The sequence below is a fragment of the Oncorhynchus mykiss genome, chromosome 1 (assembly GCF_057628025.1).
Source record: "Oncorhynchus mykiss isolate SJ-2025 chromosome 1, ASM5762802v1, whole genome shotgun sequence".
Taxonomy (NCBI): domain Eukaryota; kingdom Metazoa; phylum Chordata; class Actinopteri; order Salmoniformes; family Salmonidae; genus Oncorhynchus; species Oncorhynchus mykiss.
Window position 1 is genome coordinate 90,011,588 of NC_143022.1, and position 14,137 is coordinate 90,025,724.

The 14,137-nt window shown below is 45.4% G+C and overlaps 1 protein-coding gene across 1 annotated transcript in view; it reads left to right on the forward strand.

Annotated features, from left to right (window-relative positions):
• Positions 1–6,038: 6,038 nt before the first annotated feature.
• The window catches only part of eys (EGF-like photoreceptor maintenance factor), a 193,233-nt gene continuing 185,134 nt past the window's right edge, over positions 6,039–14,137 (forward strand). The window contains exon 1 of the mRNA XM_090181729.1: positions 6,039–7,009. Within this exon, the coding sequence (XP_090037855.1) occupies positions 6,868–7,009 (142 nt within the window). The 5' untranslated portion in view covers positions 6,039–6,867. The remainder of the gene's footprint in view (positions 7,010–14,137) is intronic.

The following is a 14,137-nucleotide window of genomic DNA, read 5'->3' on the forward strand; positions in this document are numbered from 1 at the left end:
TTTTTTTCTCTTGGGATACGTGCACATGCATGCAAGTATCACGCACATACACACTCACACACTGGCACACTCACATGCTCTCACACACACACTCAAACACTGGCACACTCACATGCTCTCACACACACAGGCACACAAGCGCATACAGACATCAATCTCAAAGCATGTTTACATGCAAGGTGTGGGTGGGGGCACAGCCTCATATAAAATGGTTTAACGTTATAGTTCACCAACAGTAGATACAGTCTGTAGTGGCGATTCCCTATGATCTTCCACTGGCACAGGAGAGAGCTGTCCATAACATGTCCACAAACATCAGCTTTCTAAACTTTTTTAAACTCTTTTTGGGGTGAATTTCTCATTTATTGGCATATAAAATATAAATTGCTCCAAAACACATATTCCTATATAAAAGGTGCAGAGAGATGCATTCTATAAGCTGTGATACGGTAACAACTGCATGTGCTCTCCTCACCTGTGATAACCCTTCCTGGTCACCTGTGCTACCTATATATACACACACACACACGTGACCAGTGACCTATGACCCCAAAATATAGTGCCCTCTAGTGCACAAAACAAGTAAAAATAACCCTTGACAGACAACTCATACACAACACATAAACAAGCCAAAACAGCTCCTACACAGTCAATATATGATGTGACCATTGTCTGAACACCACAGCCATGGACTGGAACACGATGGTGTAGCACAATGGTGTTCCATTGGTTGAAGGCTTGTTCTTAGTGTTCTTAATTGGAGCGTGTTGATTGGATGGGCTGCTGCACTCACTGTGACACACACACACACACAAAGAGATGCTCTGCTTTTTTGACACCACACTCCACAAAGCAAGTCCTGCAGGCTCTAGTTTGATCTTATCTTGATTATTATCCAGTGATGTGGTCAAGTGCTGCAAAGAAAGACCTAGTTAAGCTGCAGCTGGCCCAGAACAGAGCAGCACGTCTTGCTCTTCAGTTTAATCAGAGGGCTGATATAAATACTATGCCAGTCTGTCTTGGCTAAGAGTTGAGGAGAGACTGACTGCATTGCTTCTTTTGTTAATAAGAAACATTAATGTGTTGTAAATTCCTAATTGTTTGCATAGTCAACTTACACACAGCTCTGACACACACTTACCCCACCAGACATGCCACCAGGGGTCTTTTCACAGTCCCCAGGTCCAGAACAAATTCAAGAAAACGTACAGTATTCTACAGAGCCATTACAGAGTGCATGGAACTCCCTTCCATCTTATATAGTGAACAGCCAAACCTTGTTTCAACGCCTCTCCCCCATGTGACCTACTTGTTGTGTGTATGTACTGACATGTATGTGGAACTAATAGATGCACACACACACACACACACACACACACACACACGTTGTAAAGACTTTTGTCTGTAATGTATTTTCCGTGATGCTTCGGGCATCTGATTCAGAGGGGTTGGGTTAAATGACTCCTTCACCTCTGACTCAGAGGGGTTGGGTTAAATGACTCCTTCACCTCTGACTCAGAGGGATTGGGTTAAATGACTCCTTCACCTCTGACTCAGAGGGGTTGGGTTAAATGACTCCTTCACCTCTGACTCAGAGGGGTTGGGTTAAATGACTCCTTCACCTCTGACTCAGAGGGGTTGGGTTAAATGACTCCTTCACCTCTGACTCAGAGGGGTTGGGTTAAATGACTCCTTCACCTCTGACTCAGAGGGATTGGGTTAAATGACTCCTTCACCTCTGACTCAGAGGGGTTGGGTTAAATGACTCCTTCACCTCTGACTCAGAGGGGTTGGGTTAAATGACTCCTTCACCTCTGACTCAGAGGGGTTGGGTTAAATGACTCCTTCACCTCTGACTCAGAGGGGTTGGGTTAAATGACTCCTTCACCTCTGACTCAGAGGGGTTGGGTTAAATGACTCCTTCACCTCTGACTCAGAGGGGTTGGGTTAAATGACTCCTTCACCTCTGACTCAGAGGGGTTGGGTTAAATGACTCCTTCACCTCTGACTCAGAGGGGTTGGGTTAAATGACTCCTTCACCTCTGACTCAGAGGGGTTGGGTTAAATGACTCCTTCACCTCTGACTCAGAGGGGTTGGGTTAAATGACTCCTTCACCTCTGATTCAGAGGGGTTGGGTTAAATTACTCCTGCACCTCTCTGATTCAGAGGGGTTGGGTTAAATGACTCCTGCACCTCTCTGATTCAGATGGGTTGGGTTAAATGACTCCTTCACCTCTGACTCAGAGGGGTTGGGTTAAATTTTATTTTATTTATTTTATTTATTTCACCTTTATTTAACCAGGAAGGCTAGTTGAGAACAAGTTCTCATTTGCAACTGCGACCTGGCCAAGATAAGGCATAGCAGTGTGAACAGACAACACAGAGTTACACATGGAGTAAACAATTAACAAGTCAATAACACAGTAGAAAAAAGGGGAGTCTATATATACATTGTGTGCAAAAGGCATGAGAAGGTAGGCAAATAATTACAATTATGCAGATTAACACTGGAGTGATAAATGATCAGATGGTTATGTAAAGGTAGAGATATTGGTGTGCAAAATAGCAGAAAAATAAATAAATAAAAACAGTATGGGGATGAGGTAGGTGAAAATGGGTGGGCTATTTACCAATAGACTATGTACAGCTGCAGCGATCGGTTAGCTGCTCAGATAGCAGATGTTTGAAGTTGGTGAGGGAGATAAAAGTCTCCAACTTCAGCGATTTTTGCAATTCGTTCCAATCACAAATGACTCCTTCACCTCTGACTCAGAGGGATTGGGTTAAATGACTCCTTCACCTCTGACTCAGAGGGGTTGGGTTAAATGACTCCTTCACCTCTGACTCAGAGGGGTTGGGTTAAATGACTCCTTCACCTCTGACTCAGAGGGGTTGGGTTAAATGACTCCTTCACCTCTGACTCAGAGGGGTTGGGTTAAATGACTCCTTCACCTCTGACTCAGAGGGGTTGGGTTAAATGACTCCTTCACCTCTGACTCAGAGGGGTTGGGTTAAATGACTCCTTCACCTCTGACTCAGAGGGGTTGCGTTAAATGACTCCTTCACCTCTGACTCAGAGGGGTTGGGTTAAATGACTCCTTCACCTCTGATTCAGAGGGGTTGGGTTAAATGACTCCTTCACCTCTGATTCAGAGGGGTTGGGTTAAATGACTCCTTCACCTCTGATTCAGAGGGATTGGGTTAAATGACTCCTTCACCTCTGACTCAGAGGGGTTGGGTTAAATGACTCCTTCACCTCTGATTCAGAGGGATTGTTTTAAATGACTCCTTCACCTCTGACTCAGAGGGGTTGGGTTAAATGACTCCTTCACCTCTGACTCAGAGGGATTGGGTTAAATGACTCCTTCACCTCTGACTCAGAGGGGTTGGGTTAAATGACTCCTTCACCTCTGACTCAGAGGGGTTGGGTTAAATGACTCCTTCACCTCTGACTCAGAGGGGTTGGGTTAAATGACTCCTTCACCTCTGACTCAGAGGGGTTGGGTTAAATGACTCCTTCACCTCTGACTCAGAGGGATTGGGTTAAATGACTCCTTCACCTCTGACTCAGAGGGGTTGGGTTAAATGACTCCTTCACCTCTGACTCAGAGGGGTTGGGTTAAATGACTCCTTCACCTCTGACTCAGAGGGGTTGGGTTAAATGACTCCTTCACCTCTGACTCAGAGGGGTTGGGTTAAATGACTCCTTCACCTCTGACTCAGAGGGGTTGGGTTAAATGACTCCTTCACCTCTGACTCAGAGGGGTTGGGTTAAATGACTCCTTCACCTCTGACTCAGAGGGGTTGGGTTAAATGACTCCTTCACCTCTGACTCAGAGGGGTTGGGTTAAATGACTCCTTCACCTCTGACTCAGAGGGGTTGGGTTAAATGACTCCTTCACCTCTGACTCAGAGGGGTTGGGTTAAATGACTCCTTCACCTCTGACTCAGAGGGGTTGGGTTAAATGACTCCTTCACCTCTGACTCAGAGGGGTTGGGTTAAATGACTCCTTCACCTCTGACTCAGAGGGGTTGGGTTAAATGACTCCTTCACCTCTGACTCAGAGGGGTTGGGTTAAATGACTCCTTCACCTCTGATTCAGAGGGATTGGGTTAAATGACTCCTTCACCTCTGACTCAGAGGGGTTGGGTTAAATGACTCCTTCACCTCTGACTCAGAGGGGTTGGGTTAAATGACTCCTTCACCTCTGACTCAGAGGGGTTGGGTTAAATGACTCCTTCACCTCTGACTCAGAGGGGTTGGGTTAAATGACTCCTTCACCTCTGACTCAGAGGGGTTGGGTTAAATGACTCCTTCACCTCTGACTCAGAGGGGTTGGGTTAAATGACTCCTTCACCTCTGACTCAGAGGGGTTGGGTTAAATGACTCCTTCACCTCTGACTCAGAGGGGTTGCGTTAAATGACTCCTTCACCTCTGACTCAGAGGGGTTGGGTTAAATGACTCCTTCACCTCTGATTCAGAGGGGTTGGGTTAAATGACTCCTTCACCTCTGACTCAGAGGGATTGGGTTAAATGACTCCTTCACCTCTGACTCAGAGGGGTTGGGTTAAATGACTCCTTCACCTCTGACTCAGAGGGGTTGGGTTAAATGACTCCTTCACCTCTGACTCAGAGGGGTTGGGTTAAATGACTCCTTCACCTCTGACTCAGAGGGGTTGGGTTAAATGACTCCTTCACCTCTGACTCAGAGGGGTTGGGTTAAATGACTCCTTCACCTCTGACTCAGAGGGGTTGGGTTAAATGACTCCTTCACCTCTGACTCAGAGGGGTTGCGTTAAATGACTCCTTCACCTCTGACTCAGAGGGGTTGGGTTAAATGACTCCTTCACCTCTGATTCAGAGGGGTTGGGTTAAATGACTCCTTCACCTCTGATTCAGAGGGATTGGGTTAAATGACTCCTGCACCTCTCTGATTCAGAGGGGTTGGGTTAAATGACTCCTTCACCTCTGATTCAGAGGGGTTGGGTTAAATGACTCCTTCACCTCTGATTCAGAGGGATTGGGTTAAATGACTCCTGCACCTCTCTGATTCAGAGGGGTTGGGTTAAATGACTCCTGCACCTCTCTGATTCAGAGGGGTTGGGTTAAATGACTCCTGCACCTCTCTGATTCAGAGGGGTTGGGTTAAATGCGAAGACACATTTCAGTTGAATGCATTCAGTTGAACAACTGAGTAGGTATCCCCCTTTGCCTTTGCCTTACCTAATGGGAATCTAAAATCAACACACTGTGTAAAAAACCCTTGCTGATCCCTGTGTGTGGATTAAATTAGGGCTTGTCCCAAATGATACTATGTTCCCTATTTAGTGCACTAGCCTACTTTTGACCAGAGCTCATAGGGTTATGCCATTGTGCACTATATAGGGAATAGGCTGCCTTTTGTGACTCATCCTATATGTTGAGATTCCTAAATATCTGCCCATTGTGTAAGTAATGAATTGATTGTGGTTCCTGTGGGATCGCTGCAGTTAAACCATGAATGTATTATGATGCCTGTTACTAGGAGGCAGAAAACACTGACCTTCATCACATGATTAACACGTGTATCATGGAGGGCCTGTATACAGACAGTTAGGAGTTGTTTATCACAAAGCCTATTTTCAGGACAGTGGTCGTGGTTGTTTTTATTGATATCACTGCATTATGTATTTGCTGTGTTAAATCTATATTTGGATTCAACAGAGTGCTACCGTGTGAGCCCTTACAAAACTGTTTTTCACTCTACTGGTCAATGCCAATTGATTTTCTGGTAACGTTTTACATGAAGATATGTACAGCTTTTGAGTAGTACTGTTAATACTGCCAGTGCAGCCTTAAGCTCAGTATTCCTTGGCAAGAGGCTGTGACAAGCACACCATTTCAACTGTTTATTGTAGATATATAAACTAGAAACAAATAATGAACCGTTTCTAACCTACTTATAGAGTTACAGTCCTTTATAATGTATACTTCATGTAAAGTCTTCCTTTCTTTTGGTGAGTTATTGTATTCTATGAATACTATTCCAGGTCCCGATGGGCCCCACCAGGTACCCCAGATGCCTTTACTGGAAGTCCATATGATTGGACCACCATATCCACCACTCTGAGAGGTCAAGGTTCAGCAGGAGTCAACACATCTGTATGGACCCAGCCACCATCCTCCCGACCACCACCAGTTCCTACCCGCCCCTGGCAACTGGCTCCTACCAGTCCCTGGCAACCGGCTCCCTCCAGTCCCTGGCAACCGGCTCCCTCCAGTCCCTGGCAACTGGCTCCCTTCAGTCCCTGGCAACCAAGACCAGTTCCTACCAGTCCCTGGCAACCAAGACCAGTTCCTACCCGTCCCAGGCAACCAAGTCCAGTTCCTCCCCGTCCCTGGCAACCAAAACAAGTTCCTACCAGTCCCTGGCAACCAAGTCCAGTTCCTACCCGTCCCAGGCAACCAAGTCCAGTTCCTACCCGTCCCAGGCAACCAAGTCCAGTTCCTACCAGTCCCAGGCAACCAAGACCAGTTCCTACCAGTCCCAGGCAACCAAGACCAGTTCCTACCCGTCCCAGGCAACCAAGTCCCGTTCCTACCAGTCCCAGGCAACCAAGTCCAGTTCCTACCCGTCCCTGGCAACCAAGTCCAGTTCCTACCAGTCCTTGGCAACCAAGTCCAGAGCCTACCCGTCCCTGGCAACCAGCTCCCACCCGTCCCTGGCAACCAGCGCCTACCCGGCCACTACTGCCAATTCCTACCCGGCCCTGGCAAACAGCCACTACCCGCCCTCGGCCACCACTGCCAGCTCTTACTCGTCCCTGGCAACCAGCTCCTACCCATTCCCCACCACCAGCCCCTACCCAGCCACCAACAGCTCCCATGCAGCCACCACCACCACCAGTCTGCCATGCTGCCCTCTGTCTTAACGGTGGGACCTGCCATGAGCTGCAGAGGCCCAGTGGAGCTTTGTCCTTCTACTGCGACTGCCCCCTACACTTCACTGGACGTTTCTGTGAGAAAGGTAGGTCTATGATTCTGTTACATACTATTTACACTAGGTAGTATACACATAGAATAAAGCAGTGTATTGGCACTAAAAGTGCAACCACTTTGGTGGCATATGCTCCTAAATAAATAATTTTCTGTGCGACCTGGAATTTTAATTTGGGAACACCAGTGCGCCTAGAATTCAAATCACCCAGATAATAATTGTTGTAATGATTAAGCTTCGCTTTACCGCGGCCTCCGAGTGCCACAGAGTCCTCTCTCTCCCTCTGCGGCTGCTTGCTTCCTGTTCTCTGACCACACACACCAAGCCCCGCCTCCTGTCACTCAAGCAGGCAGTACACAGCTCCTCCATGCTGTTTATTCTCTCAGCATGCTGTCAATTTATCCACTCTACCAAAACAAGAATGATGCTGCTTTCCACATTACTTCTACATGTGAATCCAGATGTTTTCTATGTTATACTATTATTTTGTGTATCTTGCTCTGTGCAAAATGCTAATTCGTTAGTTACGGTAGCTAGCGTGTGCCTAGCATAAAGCTAATCGCAAACTAGCTAAATAAATGCTCTAGCTGGGGCAAAGCAAACGTTAGATCTAATACAGGCTGGTACCAGTAGTGATCAGCATATTGTTTGTGCTATGGCATGTTCTGAATCAGGTAGCCTATTATTTAAAATATTTGTCAAAATATAACATCTCTATTAAAATGTGATTAGGGTCCCCTGGGAAACACTGACAAACACTTTGGTTCCTACCCTGTCATAACTCCTACCTGGCTTTTTCATGTGTTTTCATGCCAAATAACACCAACCATAGAATTACAATGTTCATTATATTAAGAGGATTCAAACTGTTTACCCCAGTGTTTTGATCTATATCGCAAGTCAAATCACAATTAGATTTGTTTGCCCATGTCGCCCTAACAACCTGGTAGCTTAAATGGTACCAGTAAATGCAAACGTTTGGTGGGACAGAAAGAAAGAACAAGTGATATTTTCTTCCTGAAAGGAAAATATTTTTTTTTCTTCATGAGATGTGCTTAAAAATGAATTAGGATTCACATAGGCCCAATGTAGACTATGTCTCAATCAATTAAAAATTATGTGGTGCTCCTACATTTTTAAGATAGGAGAACCAGTCCTACAAATTAAAAATGACGTGTTGCTCCTAACTTTTTGAAGATAGGAGAACCAGTGCTACCAATGAAACGTGATAATTCCGAGCCCTTTGTATTGGGCATGCTTTCTATGTGGTATGCTACTGTACTAGTATGGACATTTATCTGGGTTCCTCTGTGAGAAAGGTAGGCTTCTAATACCCTTTTCACACTATCATGCCACTCAAACCGTAGGCCTTCTGTGTTTACTCTAATATCTTCCTTTCACATTGTCCATTCCTGCACGTTTCCAACAACTAAGGTGGTGGATCCGTAACCAAACCAGCACAGTACAGCCTGGCTCGGTTAGGCTCAGCTCATTCATGTGAAGAGGATATACTGTAACTCTCCCAGACCTCCACACTGTCTCAGTAGTTCCCTCTGTAGCCTACAGCCCCTCTTGGGATCACTTCCTCTTTTCAACCAAAGGCCTCAGAGGAATAAAGATTTAATACAAATTGGGAATTAGGATTAAAAATAGTAATCCACGCTGAGTGACTGACACCATGACTGTCCCAAATGGAACCCTATTCCCTACATTGTGGGCCCTGGTCAAGAGTAGTACACTTCATATGGAATAGGGTTCAATTTGGGACGTAGCCCCACAACACCAGTTGAGTGAGTGAGAGAAACAGAGAGAGAGAGACAAACACAGACAGACAGACAGGTTTGGTATTATAAAGGATGTCAATTATTCATAGTGCGTCTAATGAAAGGATCCATACGAGCAGCTTGGCGTTGATCATCCCAAAGCTCGCCCATGATCACCTTTAACCCTCGCTGCAAATAACAGGATGACCTTGCTACTCACATCGCAGATGCCAGATTCTGTGTCTAACCCCCTCCATCACCCCACACCACCCTATTGCCACTCTGAACTCTTTGGATTCTCTGTCTGACCCCTCCACCCCCACCTACTACCACCCTGCTACTCTGAACTCTTTGGATTCTATCGAATTCCTCCATCCCCCCACACCACCCTTCTACCACCCTGCTACTCTGAACTCTTTGGATTCTATCGAATTCCTCCACCCCCCCACACCACCCTACTACCACCCTGCTACTCTGAACTCTTTGGATTCTGTGTCTAACCCCCTCCATCCCCACCTACTACCACCCTGCCACTCTGAACTCTTTGGATTCTATGTCTGACCCCCTCACCTCCCACCTACTACCACCCTGCCACTCTGAACTCTTTGGATTCTATGTCTGACCCCCTCACCTCCCACCTACTACCACCCTGCCACTCTGAACTCTTTGGATTCTGTGTCTGACCCCCTCCATCCCCACCTCCCACCTACTACCACCCTGCCACTCTGAACTCTTTGGATTCTGTGTCTGACCCCCTCCATCCCCACCTCCCACCTACTACCACCCTGCTACTCTGAACTCTTTGGATTCTGTGTCTAACCCCCTCCATCCCCAACTCCCACCTACTACCACCCTGCCAATCTGCACTCTTTGGATTCTGTGTCTGACCCCCTCCATCCCCACCTCCCACCTACTACCACCCTGCTACTCTGAACTCTTTGGATTCTGTGTCTGACCCCCTCCATCCCCACCTCCCACCTACTACCACCCTGCTACTCTGAACTCTTTGGATTCTGTGTCTGACCCCTCAACACACCACCACTACCACCTTGCTACTGCAAACCTTTATCATTTGACAGCAATAGAGAAATTGATACCCTGGAGATATGAGAGAGGGTGGAGGGGAAGGGCAGAGTTTCCCCCTCTCAGCTAGAGAGAGAGAAATCAGAATTCTAATGATACCTGACATCTCCCTGGCTGTAGGTGCTATCTAGAACCAAAAATGGTTATTCGGTTGTTCCCATAGGAGAACCCTTTGACGAACCCATTTTGGTTCCAGGTTGAACCCTTTGGGTTCCATGTAGAGCCCTTTCCACAGAGGGTTTTACATGGAACCCAAAAGAGTACTATCGGGAACCAAAAAGTGTTAGCTTATGGGCTACAGCCACAGAACCCTTTTGGAAGCCTTTTTTGTAAGAGTGAACAGGTCTCTCTGGTCTTCCCTGGCTAGCACACATACTGGCTACTGACTAGAGCTGTCTACTGTCTTACTACACATACTGGCTACTGACTAGAGCTGTCTACTGTCTTACTACACATACTGGCTACTGGCTAGAGCTGTCTACTGTCTTACTACACATACTGGTTACTGACTAGAGCTGTCTACTGTCTTACTACACATACTGGCTACTGACTAGAGCTGTCTACTGTCTTACTACACATACTGGCTACTGACTAGAGCTGTCTACTGTCTTACTACACATACTGGCTACTGACTAGAGCTGTCTACTGTCTTACTACACATACTGGTTACTGACTAGAGCTGTCTACTGTCTTACTACACATACTGGCTACTGACTAGAGCTGTCTACTGTCTTACTACACATACTGGTAACTGACTAGAGCGGTCTACTGTCTTACTACACATACTGGCTACTGACTAGAGCTGTCTACTGTCTTACTACACATACTGACTAGAGCTGTCTACTGTCTTACTACACATACTGGCTACTGACTAGAGCTGTCTACTGTCTTACTACACATACTGGCTACTGACTAGAGCTGTCTACTGTCTTACGACACATACTGGTTACTGACTAGAGCTGTCTACTGTCTTACTACACATACTGGCTACTGACTAGAGCTGTCTACTGTCTTACTACACATACTGGTTACTGACTAGAGCTGTCTACTGTCTTACTACACATACTGACTACTGACTAGAGCTGTCTACTGTCTTACTACACATACTGGTTACTGACTAGAGCTGTCTACTGTCTTACTACACATACTGGCTACTGACTAGAGCTGTCTACTGTCTTACTACACATACTGGCTACTGACTAGAGCTGTCTACTGTCTTACTACACATACTGGTAACTGACTAGAGATGTCTACTGTCTTACTACACATACTGGCTACTGACTAGAGCTGTCTACTGTCTTACTACACATACTGGCTACTGACTAGAGCTGTCTACTGTCTTACTACACATACTGGCTACTGACTAGAGCTGTCTACTGTCTTACTACACATACTGGTAACTGACTAGAGCTGTCTACTGTCTTACTACACATACTGGCTACTGACTAGAGCTGTCTACTGTCTTACTACACATACTGACTACTGACTAGAGCTGTCTACTGTCTTACTACACATACTGACTAGAGCTGTCTACTGTCTTACTACACATACTGGCTACTGACTAGAGCTGTCTACTGTCTTACTACACATACTGACTAGAGCTGTCTACTGTCTTACTACACATACTGGCTACTGACTAGAGCTGTCTACTGTCTTACTACACATACTGGCTACTGACTAGAGCTGTCTACTGTCTTACTACACATACTGGCTACTGACTAGAGCTGTCTACTGTCTTACTACACATACTGGCTACTGACTAGAGCTGTCTACTGTCTTACTACACATACTGGCTACTGACTAGAGCTGTCTACTGTCTTACTACACATACTGACTAGAGCTGTCTACTGTCTTACTACATATACTGACTAGAGCTGTCTACTGTCTCACTACACATACTGGTAACTGACTAGAGCTGTCTACTGTCTTACTACACATACTGACTACTGACTAGAGCTGTCTACTGTCTTACTACACATACTGACTACTGACTAGAGCTGTCTACTGTCTTACTACACATACTGACTAGAGCTGTCTACTGTCTTACTACACATACTGACTATAGCTGTCTACTGTCTTACTACACATACTGACTAGAGCTGTCTACTGTCTTACTACACATACTGACTACTGACTAGAGCTGTCTACTGTCTTACTACACATACTGACTAGAGCTGTCTACTGTCTTACTACACATACTGACTAGAGCTGTCTACTGTCTTACTACACATACTGACTATAGCTGTCTACTGTCTTACTACACATACTGACTAGAGCTGTCTACTGTCTTACTACACATACTGACTAGAGCTGTCTACTGTCTTACTACACATACTGGCTACTGACTAGAGCTGTCTACTGTCTTACTACACATACTGACTAGAGCTGTCTACTGTCTTACTACACATACTGGCTACTGACTAGAGCTGTCTACTGTCTTACTACACATACTGACTAGAGCTGTCTACTGTCTTACTACACATACTGACTAGAGCTGTCTACTGTCTTACTACACATACTGGCTACTGACTAGAGCTGTCTACTGTCTTACTACACATACTGGCTACTGACTAGAGCTGTCTACTGTCTTACTACACATACTGGCTACTGACTAGAGCTGTCTACTGTCTTACTACACATACTGACTAGAGCTGTCTACTGTCTTACTACACATAATGGCTACTGACTAGAGCTGTCTACTGTCTTACTACACATACTGGTTACTGACTAGAGCTGTCTACTGTCTTACTACACATACTGGTTACTGACTAGAGCTGTCTACTGTCTTACTACACATACTGGTTACTGACTAGAGCTGTCTACTGTCTTACTACACATACTGGCTACTGACTAGAGCTGTCTACTGTCTTACTACACATACTGGCTACTGACTAGAGCTGTCTACTGTCTTACTACACATACTGGTTACTGACTAGAGCTGTCTACTGTCTTACTACACATACTGGTTACTGACTAGAGCTGTCTACTGTCTTACTACACATACTGGCTACTGACTAGAGCTGTCTACTGTCTTACTACACATACTGGCTACTGACTAGAGCTGTCTACTGTCTTACTACACATACTGGCTACTGACTAGAGCTGTCTACTGTCTTACTACACATACTGGTTACTGACTAGAGCTGTCTACTGTCTTACTACACATACTGGCTACTGACTAGAGCTGTCTACTGTCTTACTACACATACTGGCTACTGACTAGAGCTGTCTACTGTCTTACTACACATACTGGCTACTGACTAGAGCTGTCTACTGTCTTACTACACATACTGGCTACTGACTAGAGCTGTCTACTGTCTTACTACACATACTGGCTACTGACTAGAGCTGTCTACTGTCTTACTACACATACTGGCTACTGACTAGAGCTGTCTACTGTCTTACTACACATACTGGTTACTGACTAGAGCTGTCTACTGTCTTACTACACATACTGGCTACTGACTAGAGCTGTCTACTGTCTTACTACACATACTGGTTACTGACTAGAGCTGTCTACTGTCTTACTACACATACTGGTTACTGACTAGAGCTGTCTACTGTCTTACTACACATACTGGCTACTGACTAGAGCTGTCTACTGTCTTACTACACATACTGGCTACTGACTAGAGCTGTCTACTGTCTTACTACACATACTGGCTACTGACTAGAGCTGTCTACTGTCTTACTACACATACTGGTTACTGACTAGAGCTGTCTACTGTCTTACTACACATACTGGCTACTGACTAGAGCTGTCTACTGTCTTACTACACATACTGGCTACTGACTAGAGCTGTCTACTGTCTTACTACACATACTGGCTACTGACTAGAGCTGTCTACTGTCTTACTACACATACTGGCTACTGACTAGAGCTGTCTACTGTCTTACTACACATACTGGCTACTGACTAGAGCTGTCTACTGTCTTACTACACATACTGGCTACTGACTAGAGCCACTGTCCTATGAGCAGGGTTGGGTCAATACCATTTACATTTCAGTCAATTCAAAAAGTTCCCTCACATTCCAGTTCTCTTTAATGCTTTTCCATGAGGAAAAATTGGAATTGGAATTTGGTTTACTTTCTGTATTGACTCGAATTGAAATGGAATTGACCCGAATGCTGCTTCCGAGGCATATACACATGCTAGGGTACTGAGTAGGGTTAGTACTATAGAAATGTAATTACTAGAACAGTACGCCACATTCAAGTCAACATGTACACATGCTAGGGTACTGAGTAGGGTTAGTACTATAGAAATGTAATTACTAGAACAGTACGCCACATTCAAGTCAACATGTGC